The following is a 23262-nucleotide window of genomic DNA, read 5'->3' on the forward strand; positions in this document are numbered from 1 at the left end:
TGTATTTTGATTTTATCCTGTTAAGGGGCAAGACTAAATTAGCTAGATTAGTGACAGTGCCGTAAAGGATGGCAGTGTATTATAGAAACAGTGTTTCCATTTATTAATATTCTTTTAGAAATTATTTAAACCATTATTTATTACCTTAGAGACTTGTGCAAGTCTACAACTTTCCATTCATTTTAGTGATTGCCACCCAGGGGAGTAAGGCGAGGGAGCAGTTATTGTATCTCATATACCATGGAAAGCGCAGATTCTTTGCAAGGCCACAAGATTTATTTCATTTCCAGTTTTATTTATAAAAAAGATAAATGCAACTGAGAATTTGTCAGATAATTGCACCATTCATCTGGAAACTCCATTTTTCTGGGATCGGAATGGATTTTTTTCATATTGTCATGTAGACATTTTGAATAGTTGCTGAATGATTGATGAGAAATGGGCCTAGAAAAACACCAATGAGATAAGAGTTTGTGTGATTGATGTCTGTTAGAGCATCCTGGGTAGATGTGTGGATATATCTTTGTTGAAAATGTACATTGTAGTCTTGTCAAAGCAGTTTTGATTTAACAAGGACAAGTGTTGATAGAGGAGGTACAATTAATCAATATATTTAAAAACTCTGCTGTTGACTGAGCTGACGATGCGAATTCTTAGAGCCTGATATTGTGACTGTTGAGATTACATAATGAGTCTAGCCTTCGTTCGTTCAGTTTGGTGCTTTTGAGGTCGTCTAGCGTTAGAGTTCCAATATTTATATCGCGGGAGATTATGGGAGTGTCGAGGTTGGGGGTCGGTTTGCTCCAGTGATGATTGATCGGTAGTGGTGAACTGATTCACTTAATCTTAGATACACAGGTTTCAACAGGAAATGGGTGTGGGATTACTGTGATTGTAACTGAGTCTTTGATGTCTGGTGAAAAATAGTGCTTACATTTGTAATGGTGGTCAGATTACTAGTAGTGTAACTAGTTACTGAATCGTACTCAATGCCTTGTAACAAACTGGCTTGAATAGAAAAATAGAAACAAGGTACAGATTATTAGTTGTTTAAAAATGCATTGTGATGCCTTGCAAGACCTTGACGGTCTGGGTTATAATATTGGCCTTCAGTTACCCATGCTTGTCATAAGAGGTGAATAACGATTGCCAGGTTTGCTGACTGGGTTGACACGTCCTTGGTTCCTAGTTGCGCAAATTAATGCTCATGCTGTTCATCACTGGATTATCTGGTCCAGACTCAATTATTTCCACACCGCCGCCATATGCACTGGAGTGCTGACTCACCCACTCACTCACTCACTCAGTACTATAGTTGTTCAAAGCTGAAGTTTGATGTCTCCTAAACAATCATGTAGCTTGTGAATGTCATTTAATACTGAATACTGATGCCTTGTTACAAGCCAGTGACTTGATCCACAAAAGGAGTTCAGGAGTGTACTGATTCACCACTCTCTGTCAGGATAATTGTAGCTGATTGTTAGAACATGTATTGGCACAATATGATTGAAGGGGACCTGTGGAAGACATGAAAAAGAAATGAACATAATGGTAAAATACAAATTTTTGCAAGTATGGGCCATTATAGCCGAATGTTTTTGAGGGGTAGCTATTCTGTAGATAGCAGAAATGTTTCCTTAAAAATGTGAATATCAGAATGCATGTATGGTGGTGTCCTGGGCGTAGATAACCGAAGCTCTCTTGGCGCTAAGATAGTCATAAGTTAATATTAATGTATGGCACTTATGACTATCTTAACGCTAAGAGAGCTTAAAAAATCTAGGTTCTGACCTTATTAATAAGAAATCTTTCTGGCCTTGCCGTCACAATGACTCACAATCAAGATATATTTCAGGTTCCCAATCAAGTAAGCATTCATGGTGCTATGATATTTGTAAGCCTATGGTAGACTACAGAGTTTCAGGTTGTAATGTTCCAAATGCTTTATGGATCTGGGCAATGACCAATGATCAAGATATCAGCCTGATGGATAATCAAGATATGTTACTGATATGTTCCTGATCTCACAATCAAGATATGCATCATATCTCACACTTCTAATCATTACACAGACTTATGTTGTTACAACACCTTTTCGGGAAATTCAGGTCACCATTGGATAAATTGTCGATGAAAATTATGCAGTGAAAGAAATATTGTATGTTCTTTACTGGAATTGCTGTGTAACTGAATTTAAATATTTTGCTTTTTGCCTAAGGAATCATGATATTTTTGTGACACAAGGACTAGGTACATCCACAAATCCTAGGTACAGCATCTTAGATATTTTTGCGCAAACGTTCCATGCAAAAACAGTGACAATAGTCTATAAACTACATAATCAAGATATTTAATGAATCAGAAAAAAAAATATTTAATAATACAAATGTGTATAATAATTTCCTTCCACGATCTGGAAATCTATTTTCGTATAAAGTTGTACATATGGTAGCATATTATTTCTATACTATTGGGTTAATATTTTTCTAAACACGTTAAATTTTTCTTTGGTAAGGCTTTGAAACTTATTAATTTGAAAGGAAAGGGAGTTTAATAAGGAGTGTCTTAAATCTGAGTATTTGAAAGAGACATGAAGCAGTGGTTTTCATCCTCAAGGACTGAGCATTGATCTCAGAGACGGTGTAGGTGGCCATGTTCTTCTAACCTTCTCTTTAGCCTGTGATCTCACAGTCTCAGCTTTGTGAAGTGGAAAATAGATAGATAAGATGTTTATTTCATATCATTCCATCAAGAAACAGTAGCAATATTCTATAAACTTCAAATATGAACACAGTAGTTACAAACGTATAGAAATACAGATACATTAATGATATACATTACAACAATTTTGCAAATCATATGTAGTCTGATCACATGGAAACAGTATGAGGTAATACACAAAATTCATTTATAAAATCTTGATGTTATGACATATTAGTTTATGATTACTTAACCATAGTTTTGAAAAATATGACCTGTAAGCTTTGTTTTTGCAAAGAAATAGGATAATTCTCAGGGTTTATTGATGACTTGACCAATCGGTAGGTAGTGGAATGACACAGCAGAGTACTGATTAAATCAATTAAAACTAGTATACAATCCTGAGTGATTTCACCATGGGGTGCTGTATGAAGTGAAGGGACAGTCTCTCTAGCTAATCAGTTCCATCATTACAAGACCACTACCCCCAGAGGTAGATTGTCCCCCCACCTCCCCTGGAGCTACATCTGTTGCCTTATATGGAGGGATGACTTAAGAGAAGTGAGCCCCCCTCTGTATTTTGCTTCTTCAATCAGTAACTGGACGGAGGCTTCGGGTTACGGCTTCGGGTTACAGGCAACAGTGGCGTTGTCAGCAGGGGGACACTGGTGTTCTCATCAACAGCCATGGATGTTCTGATGAGCTATCTTCCAAAGTCTGGAGTGAAATATTGTTGATAGTTGTCAGTATATTTCTGCTGTAGAGTACCAGTAATTTATGTGGAGAATGCAGAATACTATTTTCTATCATCATTAAACTCAAAAGCATGACTACCATAAATTCTGATTGATCAGCACTATGTTCATTGCATGTCAACAGACATATTTTCAGAACATAGCTAAGAACAGATATTTATCCAAGAATATTTTACATATAAGAGGGGTCTCTACCTTGCAATAGTGTAGCAAGGCCCTACACTAATACGTTGAGTCTAAAATAAGGTCACTGTACTCCCTCTATTAAGCACCAGGTCTCTAGTAAGCGCATAAGGGTATAGACTTCTGCATTTTTTCGGAGATGTATTCTCCATTGGTCTAAAAATAAATATATTAAGGAATGGTCCCTTTAATCAGAACTCCCTGTCTTCCACATGGCACGGAGCCCATGGCTGACAAATGGACAAAATGTAGGCTTTCTACTCATCCCCGCTTTTAAAAGTACAGGGTACTGATATTATAATAAGCACTTGGTCTGGAGGCCCATTGAAAAAAGATGCACTGGGGGCACTTATTGGAAGAAATATGGCATGTGTCTTGTTATATAAATCTTGTTGTGTTTAGAAACCTTCTTCTACTAAGGAAACCTTAATCTCTTAATTGAAGTTACTGATGTGTGAAGGTGATGAATATAAGATGCTGAGAATGGGAGTTTGATAATACTTCGAGTTGTAGCTCTGGTGTAAACATGAAGGGCAACAAACTCCAGGATTTCCAGAAATGTTTAACATTGTATGTAGGATATAGTGTTACAATATGATGTGGGAAGTTTGTCTTAGGCCCAATTTTATAAGTGCTGTGATTGTCAAAAGCCTGAAAGTGCATTGTGATGGTCTTTGTGCTAAGATGGCCTTTATGGAACATGACCTGGGTCAAGGGAAATATCTGGACCAGGTTTTGTGATCTTCTGAAGGTTAGGTGGCAATCACTCAGCCAATTTTAGGACGTATATCATCAAACTATCCTCTTTGGTGTTGTTCTTGCTCACAGTAATGATTGACCATGACTACAGATCTGTCCATCTTTCCTTAAAACTGAACACACATACTTCATGAATGCACGTGCTGTGAATGTGTGTTTTTTAGACTAATTGAAAGCCAAATAGTTTGTCTTTGACAGTATACAAATCAAATTGCTTATTTTCCTGTTTGTGCAAGGTCTACTTTTTTCCAGATGAGAATCTTGAAATATCCAGCATCTCTATGCAGTAAACCTAAAGAGATAACCAGGATAGTCAGCAAGCTGAACCTGTGACTCTATGTATGGATATGAACACACAACCTCTGACTTCAAGAAATAGGAGGCCTGCGGGATATGGAGGGGGGATGGGTGCATTGTCCTTTGAAGTATCTGCAGATTTCCAGAAATGTACATCTTCACTAGTAACAGATGTTACAGACAAATTATAACACCACACTTTTCATAGGTTCATATTATTTTTGGGGTGGTTTTTTTTAGGAGAGAGGGAAGGTGGAGGGAAAGTGTTAATATTTCCTGTTATTTTATTGTTTTTATTGGATAAGGATGTTTGTTTTTTTTAAATGGACACAATAGATGATATATTTTGAGGAGAAATTTTTTATTATATTTTTATCTTATTCCATGTAAAGGAAACATTGATTCACAGTATCTAGTTTTTGTTAATGTATTGAACATGTCAGGAAAGAAAAAGTATTATTAGGATATATATTTATCTTTGAATGACAAAGTATATAGTGGGTGTAAAGGTGGTGATGCAACATCAACAAACAAAATAGTGGCATCACACTGTTTCAAGGGGTGCTGGGGTAGCTTAGTGGTTAAAGCTATCACACCCATGAGTAACTTACGTCTAAGTCAGTGTCAGTTCAGACATCCTTTATTCATATAATCATTCATTCATTCATTCATTCATCTCTTTTCCTGCTCACAGAGCATAATTTACAAAGTCTTCTCGTGATCTTTTCGTGTTATTTCTGGTTTGCTCGCTGTGGTATTGCTGGGATATTGGTAAAAACAGCATAAAACTAGATTCACTTTTTGTGCTTTCCTTTCTGCCAGTGTCAGGCTGGTGAGCAAGTTGATGAACAGCTCTGCTTGTTTTGACTGAACCAAGGTTTGTTCAAATATTAAGGTCCTTTGAGCAAAGATGTTGCTACTTAGTATATTAAAAAAAATTAAGTTATAATGACATTTGTTTAGTATGTATCAATTATTCAGTCGAAAATAGGTATATTTGATTTGTAATCATGTTATGCATTATCAGAGATGCCAACTTTACGCTTTTGGCATAATTATTACGATTTTGACCAATTATTTGTGTAATTACACTTAATATGCAAAAATTACACTTTACTACCGGTTTTAGGAAAATAAATGAAGTGGATAACATTTCACAAGGAATTGTTTCGTAACACACTAATGTAGGGGTTAAGAAATGGCCTTCCACAGATAGAAATTGCTTATTCTGAGAATGATGCTCATTCTAATTAGTTTGTAAGTAATTAAAGTATATTGTGTCACCTGACCGATAATTTTTGAAGAATGGAGTTTCATAATGATTGGTGACGTGATTTTATGTCTAGAATATTCCTTTTGTGAAAATGTGCACTATGTCGAAGCGACCAGAAGACAAGTACATTGTATTACACTTTTTGGGTCTACATTACACTTTTTGACATACAGTATTACACTTAGGCCCAAAATAGGGTTGGCATCTCGGCATTAAGGCTGTGTGACTCAGGGAAGTTGATGTCATTCATCATATATCCAGTCTATGTCTGGTGTACTAGTCTGATGGCTGCTGGTCAGTTTGTTGTGGCTACTGTGTGAGGGGGAACCATGGCTGATGGGTCTGCCAGAAGCCTAATGACCACTGGTCTTGCCTCAGTGACAGCTGTCCACACCTGGCAGGAGAGACTGGACTCCAGACTGGACAGGTAATGGCCCATGAAGGGATCTCCTGACCGTCTGCTATATTCAACATGGACAGACCTCCAGGCAGAAGCTCTCAAGAATGTCATGTGATAGAGGGATGATGGTCTTGTTTTGTGAACCCTTCACTTGCAATTAGATCTAAGTCAGGAAAAACTGCTAACAATTTATCAAAATCATTGTGGGTAGTTTGGATAAATGCTACCAGAAGATGCCTGTCCCATCAGCTTGTCAGTGTCGTTTCTACTCAAGGATCAGAGTTTCTGAGACTAGACAGTGGCTGCCTTGTGGGTCCTCAAGCTGCAACAGATGTCCCAGACTGAATTAAAACTTCCAATTTTATGTGTCATAAATATAGCTAATTAAATTTTATTCTTTGTAGGGATCTGATAGCAGGACCAGCAGAGAGAAGCTTTAATGCTTAATCAGGCAATTGATGTTTGGAATGATAAGGCCAGACCAGTTCTATTCCTTGTTTTATGGATATTTTTCTCGTATGTTTTGTTTTTTTTCAAGAAAAAAAATTGTTTTCCATGATCAAAATATATAATCCTAATATTGATGTTGATATTAGGGAAATACTATTGATATCAGTGTGAAACCTGAATTCACTCACCTTATATTTTGTTGATATAACAATCCAGAAGCATCAAATAGGGATTTTTGTTTGACTAGTTTTTTTATTATTTTTTTTTGTCCCAACTTGCCTTTAGGTTTTCTGAGGACAAAAATGTGTTCATAAAAAATAATATTGATTTGGCCTAAATTGCAATATTAAAATTCCTATTAATTTATCAAATATGAAGTTTTAAAAACAATCAATTTTCAACCAATAATGATTTAGTCTCAAATTGACAGGCAAGAGCACTTTGTTTGAAATGTTGGATGAGCCTCTGGGAATAGGGTTGCAGATGAAGTGAGTGAATGAGTAAATATTTAACATCACATCGGCAGTATTTTGTTTGAAGACTGGTGTTGGAAACAGAACTAGACGATTACTCCAGATGTGTTTGTACCAAGCTTGAATCATCCTAACAGCATTGATTACACTCTTTGTTTCTCACATCAAATAACAAATTAAGAACATACAGATTGGTCAGGTCATCCATAAAACTTGAATTATCTACTTCATTGTAAAAACAGAGCTCACAGGTCACATTTTTCACAAATACACTTAAGTAATCATAAACTCAAATTTGAAACTGGACATATACAAAACCTACAACCCAACCAGTACAATGTCTCATGTGAAACGTGCAATGTCTTAGAAGGTGAACAACACCATATAAAATCTGGTGCCAAATTGATCTTTGCTTGTACAAAGTGTAGCAAAGAAATCACTTCTACAAACATTGCTTTGATCATGATCATACATTTGAATTCATGATCATAAATTTGCTACACTGTCTAGAAAAGAAAAATTTTAAACTATTTTTGCAAACAGAAATCCTGAAACTATTTCTAATACATGTCGTGACATTTACAATTTTAAAAGAATGTATGTATTACCATTGTCTCCTCATGTTGTTCCCACGTGATTATACTACTTATGTTTTGTAAAATAGTTGTATATGATCTAAGTATTTGTAATTCTGTATTTTTGTAACTACTGTGTTTATATCTGTAGGTCATCGAATATTGCTACTGTTTCTTGATGGAATGCTATGCAATAAATATCTTACCTTATCATAGGCAAAGTTGGACTGTCAATTAATGATGAGAAATATGAATGATTTCACTGTGAAGGGTTTGTTATGGGGGTCACCGCTATTACTTTCAGGAAAAAAACTTCCCAATTACATCCAAAACTTTCAAGAAGTGAAAGGGTGGCTGTTTTACAACATATTTTCTTCAACAAACTGTTGAAGTAATCTGCAGATGTAATTCATATGGGTGCTGACCAATAGCCCCTCAGGACAAAAGCACCTTGGTACAAAATCCCCTCATCGATAAGCCCCTAAGGCTTGATTTAAGCATTTAGAAATTGCACTGGTGCAACCAACAACTGCTATATGCTAGCTCTTCTGTATATCAATGTGCACTCAATGCATGGTAATATTTTGTGTCCAAAGCAGACAAACTTCACTGGGACAATGACTCTGATTATTGTAGGAACAGTGACTGAAGGAATTACTTCTGAAAGTTTAGGAAGTAAGATAAGTACAGGTTTCTTTTATTATGATACTGTTCTAAACCATCTTTACCGAAACTCAAGCATTATATAAGATTTTATATGAAGCAGCAGGTGCAACCTTTTTTTGTGTCGGTACAGCAAAGTGATGCCTTAGGTTGCACTGGGTGCAAGTAGATTTCATTTCCTTAAATTGAGCTCTGGCCCCTCTGAACAAAAGCCCCTCGCTAATTTGAGCTCCAAGTCAAAGGCCCATAATGTATTTCATATAAGAATGAACGTTTCTCATGGTTCTTATATATTTTACGCAATTTTTAAAGTAGGAAAACGTTTTTTGTTTGTTAAGTTTAATGAACTTTTAATGAACTCTCATTCTTCTTATATATGTTTAAAAGTATTCTAAGTATTTCACTGCAACAGTGTTAAGGAAATGGAGAACAAGTTATAAAGGAAATTGGTATTTTGAAGCAAACATTTCTCTCCACCAAACTCAGGCTTTCCTATCTTGTTTAGAAACATTACATTATGATGCAGTAAAAAAGATCATGTCATTAATAATTTCTTGTCTTTAATCTTATTTTCCCATCAATACATAAGTTGGAGGCTTTTGGTCATTTTCGAGTGACTAGACTTTTGTCCCAGACGCCTTCATATAAACTTGTATTACCTGTGTCTCCTTGCACAAATATGTCATTTACTGTTGTCAGTAGGCGTGAAAGCCTGAGATGCTTATATATTGTGAAAAATATGTGAGGCATCATGAATAGTTTTGGACAAATTGTGTGATCATTGTTCACCACAAAAGGTTGTCTGTCGCCAAATATGTACATGCATGATCTCTTAACATTGTGTTCATGATATTTGGGCTGTCTTTTGACTTATGGACAGATGTAAATATAATCCAGGCACTTTAGTTGGACTAAGATATATTTTTTTTTAAAAGAAGTACTGTCTTTAGCTTCTCTGAGTACTTGGAACTGATGGTGATATGTTGGAGGTCTCATAATGAGTCAGAGATGAAAATCTGTGAATTATTATGACTTTATCATCTGTGGAAGAAGATTTACCATTTTTTCACATCTTGGATATGACCAATATCAATCATATCTTAGTTAGTCTGTATTTGGCCAGGAATGCGAAGTTGCAGCCTTCCCATGTACCATTATCTGCTCATTAAACTGATATGCACTGACGTAACTGAATCACTGTTCAAAGAGGAACCTCGAAAATTGGTTTGAAGATGATAAGTTCCCTTAGCAGAAGGAGGCGGTTCAGATCTGTTTTTTTTGTAGGTATATCAGAACATGTTATCAGACTTTTGAAAAAAATTCTTGTCAAAACATTTGTTCCAGTAGAGGTGCGATGTAAATAAGAACATTGGTATGTGGGAGTTCTCTCATTGGCACGTGAAACTTTAACGCAAGACAATTTTTTATGATAAGTGTATTATTCTCAAATGGGGTGCGCAGGGTGCAACTGGTGGAAGCAACACAAGCTACTGTGAGTTTTGTTCTTTGGGCATTCCAGAAACGTATGACATGGTTTTATTCCTCGTTTATCCTGATAAATTTTGAAGATTATCACCACCCCACCCATGCTTGTGTTTTTCACCAAAGTGACGTTGAAGATGTCGTTGGAAATGGTACTACATATATGTATGACAGGTACGTTTCTGCATACAGAAAGTTACCCTAGGCTGAGTCCATTCCACATTGTGCTTTTTTCCTTATTGAAACTGTTGTACTGTTATGCAAATATGTTACGAAAAAACGAGCATACAAAGTGAATTATATTTCTCAATGCACATCACTGGCCATCAGTTAAATATCTACAATTACATCCAATCTCTGTTTGGAGTTGCAGGATATGGGCTTGTCTCCTGTTTAGGGTCCCGCATATGTTTCTGTCTTTTAAATTTGGGGTACATATTTGTTGTACCTGTGATGACAACCCTTTTATCAAAGCGGTAAATGTCTGACATCTGCATCACTGTATTCTTTCATCTCAAATTTATCTGCCACCTTTTACTATAACAGGAATACTTTTTAAAGATGTAGAACCAAACTGACTTCCAAACTTATTCCTCAACACGTATGTTCAAGACTCAGTGTTACTAGATCTATTAGGCCAAGGAGTAACCTACAACTACTTTCAGAATGAATAGGAGACGGCGCCATTGGAAACATTTCATGGTGTAAGGGAGATAACTCTTCATGTTTTAAACACGCAAGGCCCCCCAGAACAATGACTAGTAACTTAGACACAATGTAGAAGTATTTTGGTGATGGGGAAGAGGGTGTGTGTGTGTGTATGAGTTAATATGGAAATCCGACGCTGGAGATTTATGGATATGTTTACGCAGGAAGATAATATGACAATTTCCGCATGGAGTAACGTGGACAGCTAATCATGTGAATAAATCATTAGTCAGACATGGATATTGTACAGACAGCCGAAAGATATGGTGTAAAAGATAATTCTTTTGTTTCATATTTTTTCCAGATGACTGAGCATGTGATTGGACTGGGTACATATCTTGGTTTCATGTTGTTTCCTTCTTACATTTTGTTGTGATGAAAGTGATATTTGATTCACAGGTTAGTGGAGGTAGATCAACATTAAGTTGTTATGCATCATCTGAATCTTTTATAATGTTAGTTAAATAGTTGTTGTTATGTTACAGTGCGATGCGGATCTTGCTGTCCAAGCTACCGCGGCCATGGATTGTTGATGAAAAGAAAGATGACGGCTATACCGCTCTACATCTGGCGGCACTCAACAACCACGTGGAAGTGGCCGAACTCCTTGTTCATCAGGTAATGCCTGGACCATCAGTGGACCATCATAGACTAATGCCTGGTATATGAATATATATATAATTTTGACAAAAACAAAACATTCCTGTTAAATTGAAAATACACTACAGTGAGATAGGAGATTCAGAAGATGTAGACTTGTTTTATTTAACGTTTAGAATTGCAGGAAGAGCTGCAGAAGGGAATTTGATTTGGTTCAGGAACTGTGAGTCTAGGACCTTCAGTGGATGATCATTTAGTCACAGGATTCAGTCTAACTACCAGAAATGTAGGTTCTATAGGTGCACTGGCGACCAAAAATGTTGATATATTTTCCATTAAAACAACAGAACAAGTACATTGCAAGGATGTGAAAGGTAGATTTAGGTGTGTAATGTTGCAGTTGTGATCATCACTGTCCAGTGATTGTCATGATTGGACTTCGGTTGTGTCATGTCTGTGCAATGATTGTATGACAACTGTAGGCATCTGACGTCTGACCACGATTGTATGACGACTATTCAGTTATTCTGTCTTGTCTACAGAGATTGTGTCTTGTCTGCACAGAGACTGTGTCTTGTCTGCACAGAGATAGTGTCTTGTCCATGCAGAGATTGTGTCTTGTCTGCACGGAGATTGTTTCATGTCTGCACAGAGATTGTGTCTTAATTCTATGATGATGGGGCCATGACTCTACAATAATTTTGTTAAGATTAATTAACTGATCCTGGTTGTTACAGTTGTGAAGAATCTGTCATGCCATGATTGTGTCTTGTTCCAGGGTAAAGCCAACATGGACATCCAGAACGTCAACTTGCAGACGCCGCTGCACCTGGCCGTGGAGCGGCAACACACACAGATAGTCAGGGTAAGTGATGTTGCCCCTGATGCTGGTACAGAGACAAGACGCCTTGATGCTGTTCCAACTGTTTTCACAACCTTGCATCATTTGCCATTTATTATTCACATGCTTTTTAACTTGCTTGAAATTCAACTTACCATTTGCCTGGAATAGAAATTCTTTGAAGTTATTTTTTTTTTGTCTATCTTAACTGAATAACTGGAAGATTTGACTAAAACATGAGTACATAGCTGAATGCGTAGTTGAATAGCAGGTAACATAACAGGAGTGACAATATAATTATCATGTCTAGTGATGTTCGATTGCAAGTGTAAGGATGACGCTATCATATGACAAGCATGAATGCCACTAGGAGGCAGCAGGTACTTGTGGCTGCTTTTACGTTTGCTTCATATGTCCTGTTCACTTTGATTCGACTTCAACACAGATAATAGAAAATTATTAAATATTAAAAGTGTTGGCAAAGCACTGCATCATGAACTGATGGGTCACGTTTTTCTGGCTTGATATGTTGTACCTGTTAATTTATGAAACTGTTTTGAAATGCTTTAGAGGAATTTGCTGTGACAAGATGTTTTGCTTCCAGGTGGGAATAGAACCTGGATATGATGCATACCTGTTGACTATCATACCTGTTGACCATCATGCCTGTTGACCATCATACCTGTTGACCATCATACCTGTTGACCATCATACCTGTTGTTACTGTGAAGCATGGATAGTTCATAGATTTCAGAGTAACTATTTTCTTGTCTTAGCTCCTGGTGCGTGAAGGGTGTAACCTGAATGTGCCTGACAAGGATGGGGACACACCTCTCCACGAGGCGCTCCGCCACCACACTCTGTCACAGCTTCGCCAACTCCAGGACATGCAGGATGTGGGCAAGGTAAGCAGTGGCTCAGGCCATAGTAGGCAGTGTTTAAGGTTTGTAGGCAGGTTTGGGGAATGGAGTGTCCCAGTGGATAGAAGGCAGTGCCCTGGGATAGGAGACATTGTCCCAAGGATAGTAAGCAGTGTCCTTGGGGATAATGGGATGTGTCTTGTGGATAGTAAGCAGTTACAGGGAATTGTAAGCAGTGTCCCTTGAGATAGCAGACAGTGTTAATGGAAGCTCCCAGGAGAAGGTAATCAGTGTTAGAAGTAGATGAACAATATCCATAGAGAAGAAAGCAGAAAATATTTTCTCAGGAGAACGTAAGCAATATTCCAAAGGAAGATAAGCCATACTGGAATAAGATAAACAGTATTCCCAAGAAAATAAATTATGTCCACCTCAATGATTTTCTTGATCTTCTTCAATAAGAATATGGTCATATTGATACACACCTTAATTATGGTTTAGATACACTCATGTAACAAGATACTGTAAATGAAACATGCCTGTGGTTTTTTCAGCTGCTGATGGGACTCGGGACACCAGGTGCTGACAAGAAGTCCAGCGCCTCCATCGCCTGCTTCCTGGCCGCCAATGGGGCCGACCTGAACATCAAGAACAAAAAGGGCCAAACCCCGCTTGACCTGTGTCCAGATCCCAATCTGTGCAAGGCACTTGCTAAGTGTCACAAAGAGAGGAATAGGTAACAACACATTGACATCAGTGGATAGTTGTCTACAGATAGATATATCTGTACAAACAAAATATGGACACATCTGTACAGTGTATTTGTTGGAATATACTTATTATATCTGTCCAATTGTCACCAGACAGACATGTCTGTACAGTTGTCACTAGGCACACGTGTCTGTACAGGTGACACTAGCTAGACCTGTCTGTACAGTTGTCACTCACTAGATAGACCAGTGTGTACAGTTGCCACTAGATAAACCTGTCTGTACAGTTATCACTACTTGACACTACTTGACCAATGTTTGCCCTTTGTGTTGCAGCCTGACATATCTGCTGACCAGCCCGACAGTACCAGCATCCAATGCTGCTGTTATCCGCAATGACCAGGAGTCGCTGGAGGAGTGCATGGTGTGCTCGGACATGAAACGAGACACACTGTTCGGACCTTGTGGGCACATAGCGACCTGCTCCCTCTGCTCTCCTCGGGTCAAGAAATGCCTTATGTGCAAAGAACATGTCCAGTCTCGCACCAAGGTAGGTTTCAGGATGTGATGGAGCTACATCACTCTCTCCATATGGTATCGAGATCAGTCAGTTCCTGGTTAACCCTTTAACTGACACAGCTGTAATGATAATAATTATGAAGTTAAGGTAAATCTTTAGCATGACTATGTAAAGTTGCATCTTGTTTGTTTCAGATCGAGGAGTGTGTGGTTTGCTCGGACAAGAAGGCGTCCATCATGTTCAAGCCGTGTGGCCACATGTGTGCCTGTGATGGTAGGTGATGGCCTCTCATCCATAGCATAGGCTGATTAGACAAGATGTTCAGCTGGGATATGACACTTTGTTCAAACATGTACATTACAGTGATTCGTTTCTTTAATGTAATGGATAAGTAAGGGTCTATGCTGTATTTTGCAATATTCGAGCAGTATGACAGCTTGGAACACTAGAAAAGTACCCAAAGGGGATTTGAGCCCAGTTCCTTGATGTGACATGTGAACACTGTAACCACAACACTACCCCACTGCCCCCTTATTTCAGACAAGGCAAAATGCCAACATAGTTTCATTTGGTTCAGACAAGCTTCATTGCTGTGATAAGTGTTGTTTTTTTGTTCAGACCTAATTTGGTTCATATATAATAGGCAGTTAAAACGGTAGTTCATCACGCCAAAGACCCATGTTCGATTCCCCACATGGGTACAATGTTTCTGGCGTTCCCAGAATTGCTAAATGCAGTGTATAACAAAACTCACTCACTCTAACATGCTACATTTGCTACGTTGCTGTGGCAGCTTCTTTGTATAAACCAGCCATGTCAGATTGGATGAATGTGACACATAGATGTCTGTTGTACAGGTTGTGCTGCTCTTATGAAGAAGTGTGTGCAATGTCGTGCCTCCATTGAGAAAACAATCCCATTCATCGTGTGCTGTGGAGGAACACGTAAGTAAACACAGATTTTCTTGGGACCTCTCAAGTGACACTGATCATGTGTTACTAGGACTCCAGACAAGGGCAGTATCAATGTCGGTACAGTAAAAAATCAAGCATGGTATCGTAGGAAATTATTTAGAAAACGTAACAAATACGCATCACAGTAGTGTATGGTCTTAGAATTATTTATGCACATATTTATTTGAAAAGGTGTAGTCTTTACTGGTGTGTTTACACAAGAGTAGCAATGTTGTGGTGCATATATGAAATGAAACACAAGATTACTGATGCGCCATTAAATTCCATTTAGTACTCCTAATGTACTCTTAAGGTTTTCCCGCACTCCTCTAATCGAAAAAACAGTACATACACCTGATGTTTGAAATCATCTGGAGCCCTGTGTTTCAAATAGGGAAAGTACTGACTTACCTAAAACCTACACCATACAGGAAAAGGCTCAAAACTGACAAAATTAATTACAGTCAGGCCGCGTTAATCCGAACAGTTCTGTTTTTCATAAAAAATGTTCGGATAGTGAAACGTACGGACTACTGAAACGGACTTTTATGAACACAACTACAGTAGGGTTACTTCCCTTTGACATGGCAATACAAAAACATACGAACGTATACAAGTTGGCTGAATGTGCGATGTGGTGTTTGGGGGCAAGAAATCAACTTTCACGTTGGTCAGTTTGACATTGGCATACTTGTCACTGGCAGCATTGTTACGAAGTAGGATCACGTGTCAACCACCACGTGATTGCATCTGTCTGTCAATCACAAATCACAAAACATATCATATCCGATGTCCGAAATTGTGCTCTTGCCGATAGACTGTCCAAATTCTTGACCAAAATGTTTACACATAAGATCAAAATTGGCTTTAGGGTTTTCTCTTTTTTTCTTTTTTTTATGGTGCTGCAGTAATTTCACATCTTTTACGCCTAGGGGCGGGACTTGCCATTATGACTGACAAGCGTCACGTGATCTCATTTTGACACGATCAGTGTTTTATACAGGAAGTAAGCATGACAGGTATTACTCCAACTAACCAAAAGTGAGACCTACTAATTGATCAAAATCACAAACTAACGACATCTTCAACTCGCAAGTGTTACTTAACAATTACCACTGAATGGGGCTCATAGTGTGAAGGGATTATCCCAACCTTTTTGATGTACCGCCGGATTAATGAAGCAAAACTATGTGTAATTAGCTAATCTGTTACCGCTGATTAACGTTCGGATACGGAGAATGAAGCACCGGATTACTGAATCAACAGGTAATGAGTTTACATAGTAAACAAGATTGGTTACAGCCAGCTATTGTTCGGATATCGTGGGAATCGGATTGTCGGGGTCCTGTCTAACGCGGCCTGACTGTACTTTGGATAGGTAATTTGTTTCAAACTGGTCAGTTTTAACCAGTGGTTTTCTAATGTAAGGATAGAAAAATGTTAGTTTCCTGATCTGTAGTGGCCTAGCTGAGTGTTTGGATTGAAGCTCACATGTAGTGGCCTAAATGAGTGCTCCTACTATCAACCTCTGGAGTATCATTGCAGATAAGCAAACATTATTTACAAGTAATGAGATCAAATGACAACTCCTCTTGGAAGATGAAAAGAATGGAAGAATCGAAACCAATTTCCCATTCAGCTTGAAGTGAAAAACATGATGCACTGTGAGAACATACTGAAAATATCCCTGCCCAGGTAATACTGTATTCTTTCCTTGCAGCGCCCCCTGCCCCCCAGGCCCCTGGGGTGATGAACAACGGCTCCAGGGACGTTTCCCGTGACATCCAGAAGCTGCAACAGCAACTGCAGGACATCAAAGATCAGGTGAGAGTTATCTTTCCTTCATGTGAACATGGCTCGAATCTGAGTTCATCGGATTGTCAGCACCATGTCAGTACCATTGGTTTCTGTGGTGAAATACATCTGATACATTTACAGAGAGTTTTCTGCGGATATTTGGAATTCTGCAAATTTGATCGCCATTCTTGTCCCTGATAGCTTTAAACTCACTCACTCACTCACTCACTCACTCACTCACTCACTCACTCACTCACTCACTGATAGCAGTATAAAACCCTCTAACTCACTTAAAATGAAAGGGTTAACATACCTCAGCCAAAATGAAATACAGACACGTACCCTAAGACAAGTCCATTCCGCGTTTACTTCCTTGGAACTGTCATACTGTTGTATGAGATGTATGCAGTTGTGTTATATAAGAAATGATGGTACACAATGAAGCATATTTCGCAAACAACAGTATCATTCAAAATCAAGTGATCCGCAACAATGACTGAACCATTTTATTTTATGTGTGGAGGAACATGGACCCATCTGCCATTTAAGGTACCAGTCACTTTTATGTATTTCGAATTTGTTTAGGGTACCTTTCTGTAGAAAGAAACTTAGCTGGGATGTATATCTATAGTATCCATGGTGACAAGGTGAAGGACTGTATCATATCCTCTTCCATCATGCTGACAATATCACTCATTCACGTGTGACAGCTGTGCAGGAATCTGTACCAAAATGCATTCATAAAATAAACATAATTGTTATCCCGAAAGTTTGTTCACTATCCCTCACACACCCACCCTCTCACTCATGTCATTATTCCTTCTAGACAATGGTACAAGAATATGTAGGGATGTCACGATACACAAGTTTTTTTTATCAATACATATCATGATACCCTGTCATTATTGGATACGTATGACATTACCTATTTTGGAGTGAATGAGTGAGTTGTGTGTTATGCTGCACTTAGCAATATTCAGGCTATATGGCAGCCTGTAAATAATCAAATCCGGACCAGACAATTAATGATCAACAGCATAAGCATCGATCTGCGCAATTTGGATCTGAAGACGTGTCAACCTGACCTGACCCCCTATCCCTTTAGCATAGTTGCCTCTCGTGGCAAGCATGAGTTGCTGAAGACCTATTCTACCCTGGACCTTCATGGGTCACCTATTTTTGAGGCATTATTGTGTATATTTAGTTACATTTTGAACCTTGTAATTTCATATTTTATAATTGTCCATGTTCTGAAAAGTTCTAATTCCCCATCTATTTCCCATGAAAACATGATGCAGTTGCAAAATGTAAACAGTACATAAACATATTTAAATAGATACTAAATATCAATACAGTTTTGAACATATTGATAATTGTATCATCTTAGAAAAAGTGTCGATGTATCATGGCTTCTCTAAGAATCTGTATTGAAATATCGCACTCACAAAATAAAGAAGTTGTTATTCACAAAGTATGTTCAATATCAGTTAATCAATTAGTCTGTTTTGATCTTGTTTTTCAGACATGTTGTCCTGTGTGTATGGATCGGCTCAAAAACATGATCTTCCTTTGTGGCCACGGCACTTGTCAGCTGTGCGGCGACCGCATGAACGAATGTCCAATCTGCCGCAAGTCTGTGGAGAAGCGCATCCTGCTCTACTAAGCTTTGTCTCCGCTTCTGTGCCAACATATGTGTACATAACACATAACCCAATATCTACCGGTATATTCATGCTTATACATAGCCTGACATGACACTGCCGTGTGTTATAACCATTTTAAATCTAGTAGCAATGAGTGGGGTTTTATGACACAAAAATGTTTTATAGCCATTATGTACCACTTGTTGACAGGGGGCAGGGAATATGTCACAATGATGTGTTACAACAGTTGTAAACTGCTTGTTAGGGAAGGGAAGAAATATAGTACCAACATGTGCTATATCCACTTGTAGTAAAGAGAAAGCATTTGTTCAGCCATTATAAAGTATATTGAAGAGCAAAAGAAATGCAAGTTTCTAAAAAAGCATTCATGTTTATGTCTTCTATACAAAGAATTGACAAACAGCGTTTCTTTTGCTGTTAAGTATATTTGTAGTGAAGAGAGGGTTAATGTCTGTTATGAACTACCTGTAATGAAGTGAAAAGAGTAGGACTCTGGCATGTGTTATAACCATTATAACAACATGTAAGGATTGAAGGAAGAGGACTCTGGCATGTGTTATAACCATTATAACAACTTGTGGAGATTGAAGGAAGAGGACTGGCATCTGTTATAACCATTATAACAACAAGTAGGGATTGAAAGAATAGGACTCTGGTGTGTGTTATAACCATTATAACAACTTGTGGAGATTGAAGGAAGAGGACTCTGGTATGTGTTATAACCATTATAACAACATGTAAGGATTGAAGGAATAGGACTCTGGCATGTGTTATAACCATTATAACAACATGTAAGGATTGAAGGAATAGGACTCTGGCGTGTGTTATAACCATTATAACAACTTTTGGAGATTGAAGGAATAGGACTCTGGCATGTGTTATAACCATTATAACAACTTGTGGAGATTGAAGGAAGAGGACTCTGGCATGTGTTATAACCATTATAACAACTTGTGGAGATTGAAGGAAGAGGACTATCATGTCAGCATTTGCTGCAATTGTTATAAAATATTTGTACAAAGAGGAAGAAATATGACATTAGCATACGTCATAACCAATTCGTATGATATAAGGAAGATATGACATGTTTGTGGGAGGCTTTACACTGGTGTATGTTATAACTGTTTCAACCCTCCTGCATGCCACACCCAATATACACCTGCATCAACATCACTATCAACATGAGGTGGGGAAATAGTGCTATGGTTGTGAGTCAGTTTTCAGGGTCATAGCTTCCACTATAAACAAAGCCTGGGCTTACACATGATTTTGAAAATGAAAGTTGGGCAAGCCTTTAATACTAACTAAATATAAAGCTTTGTATCATGTTGGGCTTACACGAAACAATTGGCCAGCTAAGTGCCTGGACCAAGATTTTCTAAGCTCTCTTAGCACTAAGATAAGTTAAGGTCAATGTACAGCACTTACAACTCTCTTAGCGCTAAGAGAGCTTTGAAAATCTAGGCCCTGGTTTTTACCACTCTAACCACCTTTGTTACAAATGTCCACAATAAACATCAGTAACTCAGCATCATTTTCAGTGAAACTGTCTGGACGAAGTAGATACATGTACTACTCAAGGTGGTTTAAGGAATGACTGACTATTGACAAGGAGCAAGTCAGTATGCCTTATTTCTTTTTTCAAGATTAACTAAGTGATATCAATGAAGTTGATGTCATTTACTTCTTGTAGCAAGACTGATAAACAAAGAGTGATATGACATAATCAGATGGTCCTTCGCTTCTTTTGAGTAGTATATCAATGGTTGTTGCACCATCATTTTCATAAATGTAGCTGTAATGGTAACAGTAATTACGACAAAAGGTTTCAGGATGAAACAGGTTCCGCTCCAGCATTTGAATGTTTGTGTATCATTTTAGAGATCTTTTGTAGCCATGGTGTAAAGTTAGATTTAAAGATTGATTTGAATGTCTGTGGAACAATTTTAGAGATCTCTTGTATCAGCTGTGTTAAGATAAGACTTAAAGACAGGAATTAGCTATGGAGTGAACAGTGTGAGTAAAAATTAAGAACACTCAGGTCCTGATCTATTAAGTGTTTTAAACCTTCCATCCTTTATCCAAACAAGCAAGCAGTACTAATTATAATACAACTGATCTTTGTTGGAAAGAGGTCTGCTTTGGTTCAAAAGGTGACCTTGAACTCTCATGCCCCTTTGCTCATTAACAGAATATAGACAAGCCCCTTAGCGCCTTAATGAATATAATTATCTTCCTAAGACAGAGGTGAAGGGCTGAGGAAATTAATTTAAGAAGTGTTTAACTGCAAATCAAGCCTTAAGTAAGTTATGCTGTCTGTTTTAAGATCAAATAAAATAGTTATATTTTTCAACGTTATTGTTAGACCAATCACAGGTCTCTGCTTCTGTGTTTGGAGGGGCAGATGAGAAGCTTAGTAGTTGAAGCATTCGATTGTCATGCAGAAAACCCAGGTTCAGTTCTCACGTGGGTCCAAAATGTGAAGCAAATTTCTAGCATCCCCCACAGTCATTTTGTTTGAATATTACTGAAAGCAGTCTAAAACTAGCTCACTCACTGAATCCTATAATGGTGCTAAGATTGTTCAACTCTGAGACCACATTGTGGGAACCCCTTGTGTCCTGATTAATACAGGAGAAGAATGTAGTAAGTCATGTCCAAGTTTAGTATGCAGAATTGGTCAAAGAATCTCAATTATTTTATATCTGAGTGTTGTCTAAAGAAAAAGCAAATAATCTCCAGTCTTGTCATCTAGTGAATGGATCCTTTGGACAAAACATTCAGGGTTATCTTTCCAAAGTTTAGTAATGAGGTCATTGTTTAGTATCACCCCACTATTCTTTATCATCTTCAGAACATCGCCACATATTGTTTAGATGTCAATGTTTGTTTTGAGAAGGGAATACTTCTGGCTGCCAGATGGAAGTCTTGGCTATTTTCACTATATATTCTCAGCTAAAGATGCCTATGTTTGTTCGAAGCAGAAATTACATACAGCAACCAGACAGCCATCTTGGCATTTTTATGAATGTATTTTTTCCCCAAAAGATGTTCATTAGTTTCAAGCAGAAATTTTATGTGGCCACCAGAGGGCGATTTTTTGTATTATTCCTAAAATGTAATGGTTTGTGATGCTGAAAAGTTCTGAGGATACATTGTACAGCACTGCCTGATAGTCACATCATCAGCCAATCATGACTGAATGCAGTCTTTGGAAAACAAATATGGCTGTTGTCAGCCATCTTGTTAAAACAATACAACTACTGAGCTCACCTCAGATTTGAAATATTGTTGTTGAGAAAGATAGTGATTTTGTCTCTCTTGTGCAAATACAGAATATAACAAAAAGGATATTGTCCAACAGATAGAAATATGAGAATGTTTATGGTCGGGATGACTGCATTGGGGGTGTAGTTAATTATGTCCATTAGCTAGATGTTCATAGAATTGTCTGTTACTTCAGAGGAGGAAACTCTTGTGAAAAGTTATCAATCAGAATCTGGCTGTGCAGTATTTAATGGTCAAATACCAGGAGGTCAAATTCAGACAACTGAAAAGCGTTACTTCCTGCATTGATCAGGAAATGAAATGAAGATTGTTCTTGCAAACAAAAGCTACATGCAGGAAAACATTGCTCTAAAAATGACACATAAAGCATGATGCTAACAGTCTGAAATACATCATCAGAAAATAAAAGGACATGCCAGCTTGTATCTGATCAAAAACTATTCTCCACTCAAGGTACTCACCTTTTGCTTGGTCTGTTGCCATGACAACAGCAGGGGAGACAAACAGCAGAAGCCTTATGTACATTGTTTTAGAGTTCCTTTGCCATGTCTGTTTATTTAAGCTATGTTTATGATGTGATGCTGTTACTGCTAGCTACCTGCTGAATGTGATATATTTTATGTATTGAGATTTTTATGGACTTACTCAAGATTTATTCCAATAATAGCAAGCGTTTGGGGATTTCCCATCATTTGTTATGTTGTCAGCTTCCAGATGTGAAATTTGCAAAAGAAAATCATTAAGAGTTGGAACACAGTGCAGATCTTACCATTGGACACAAACTATTGAAGACATTTTTGTCATCATACACATGAAATTTGGGATAAAAATTCACAAACTGGATTTAGATTATTGGAAATGTTAAAATTGCACACATCCTGAAATGTTCAAAATGGGACTTATTCAAATATGTTACCTTGTTAACAGTTATTTCAAGGTTGTTTATACTTTCTTTTTTATCATTTTATGGACGGGTTCAGTGTTAGCCCTAGACATGAAAATTTATGAGTCATCATGACTCCCTAGAGTCATGGATATGTGTTTGGGAATCAACTTCGGTATGGAACTTTCATCAAGACATAAACTATGATTGTTTAATAGCTATGTAAAAAAGGTAAAGCTGGTCAGGTATTTAATCGGCACTGAGCAAGAATCAAGAATTCCCAACAAAAAGATAGTAGTCTGGACCAAGATACTTTTTAGGGACTACATTCAGTATGTCTAAATCTGTTGAACAGTTTGGTTTGAGAAATATCAGTGAGAAGTATGTCATGTTCATAGTGCCAAGAATATCCAGTGGCATCAACCATA

At 37.7% G+C, this 23262-nt stretch overlaps 1 protein-coding gene across 2 annotated transcripts in view; it reads left to right on the forward strand.

Moving 5' to 3' along the window:
* The window catches only part of LOC137290643 (E3 ubiquitin-protein ligase MIB1-like), a 93837-nt gene extending 73147 nt beyond the window's left edge, over nucleotides 1–20690 (forward strand). Inside the window, exons 14-22 of one of the 2 annotated variants that reach the window (XM_067821718.1) lie at nucleotides 11204–11336; nucleotides 12097–12183; nucleotides 12936–13064; nucleotides 13574–13755; nucleotides 14066–14279; nucleotides 14444–14522; nucleotides 15107–15193; nucleotides 16923–17026; nucleotides 18522–20690. In XM_067821718.1, the coding sequence (XP_067677819.1) occupies nucleotides 11204–11336; nucleotides 12097–12183; nucleotides 12936–13064; nucleotides 13574–13755; nucleotides 14066–14279; nucleotides 14444–14522; nucleotides 15107–15193; nucleotides 16923–17026; nucleotides 18522–18662 (1156 nt within the window). In that variant the 3' untranslated portion in view covers nucleotides 18663–20690. The remainder of the gene's footprint in view (nucleotides 1–11203; nucleotides 11337–12096; nucleotides 12184–12935; nucleotides 13065–13573; nucleotides 13756–14065; nucleotides 14280–14443; nucleotides 14523–15106; nucleotides 15194–16922; nucleotides 17027–18521) is intronic. The other variant, XM_067821717.1, reaches the window with a different exon arrangement.
* Nucleotides 20691–23262: the final 2572 nt, after the last annotated feature.

Source organism: Haliotis asinina, chromosome 7, assembly GCF_037392515.1.
Source record: "Haliotis asinina isolate JCU_RB_2024 chromosome 7, JCU_Hal_asi_v2, whole genome shotgun sequence".
Lineage (NCBI taxonomy): Eukaryota > Metazoa > Mollusca > Gastropoda > Lepetellida > Haliotidae > Haliotis > Haliotis asinina.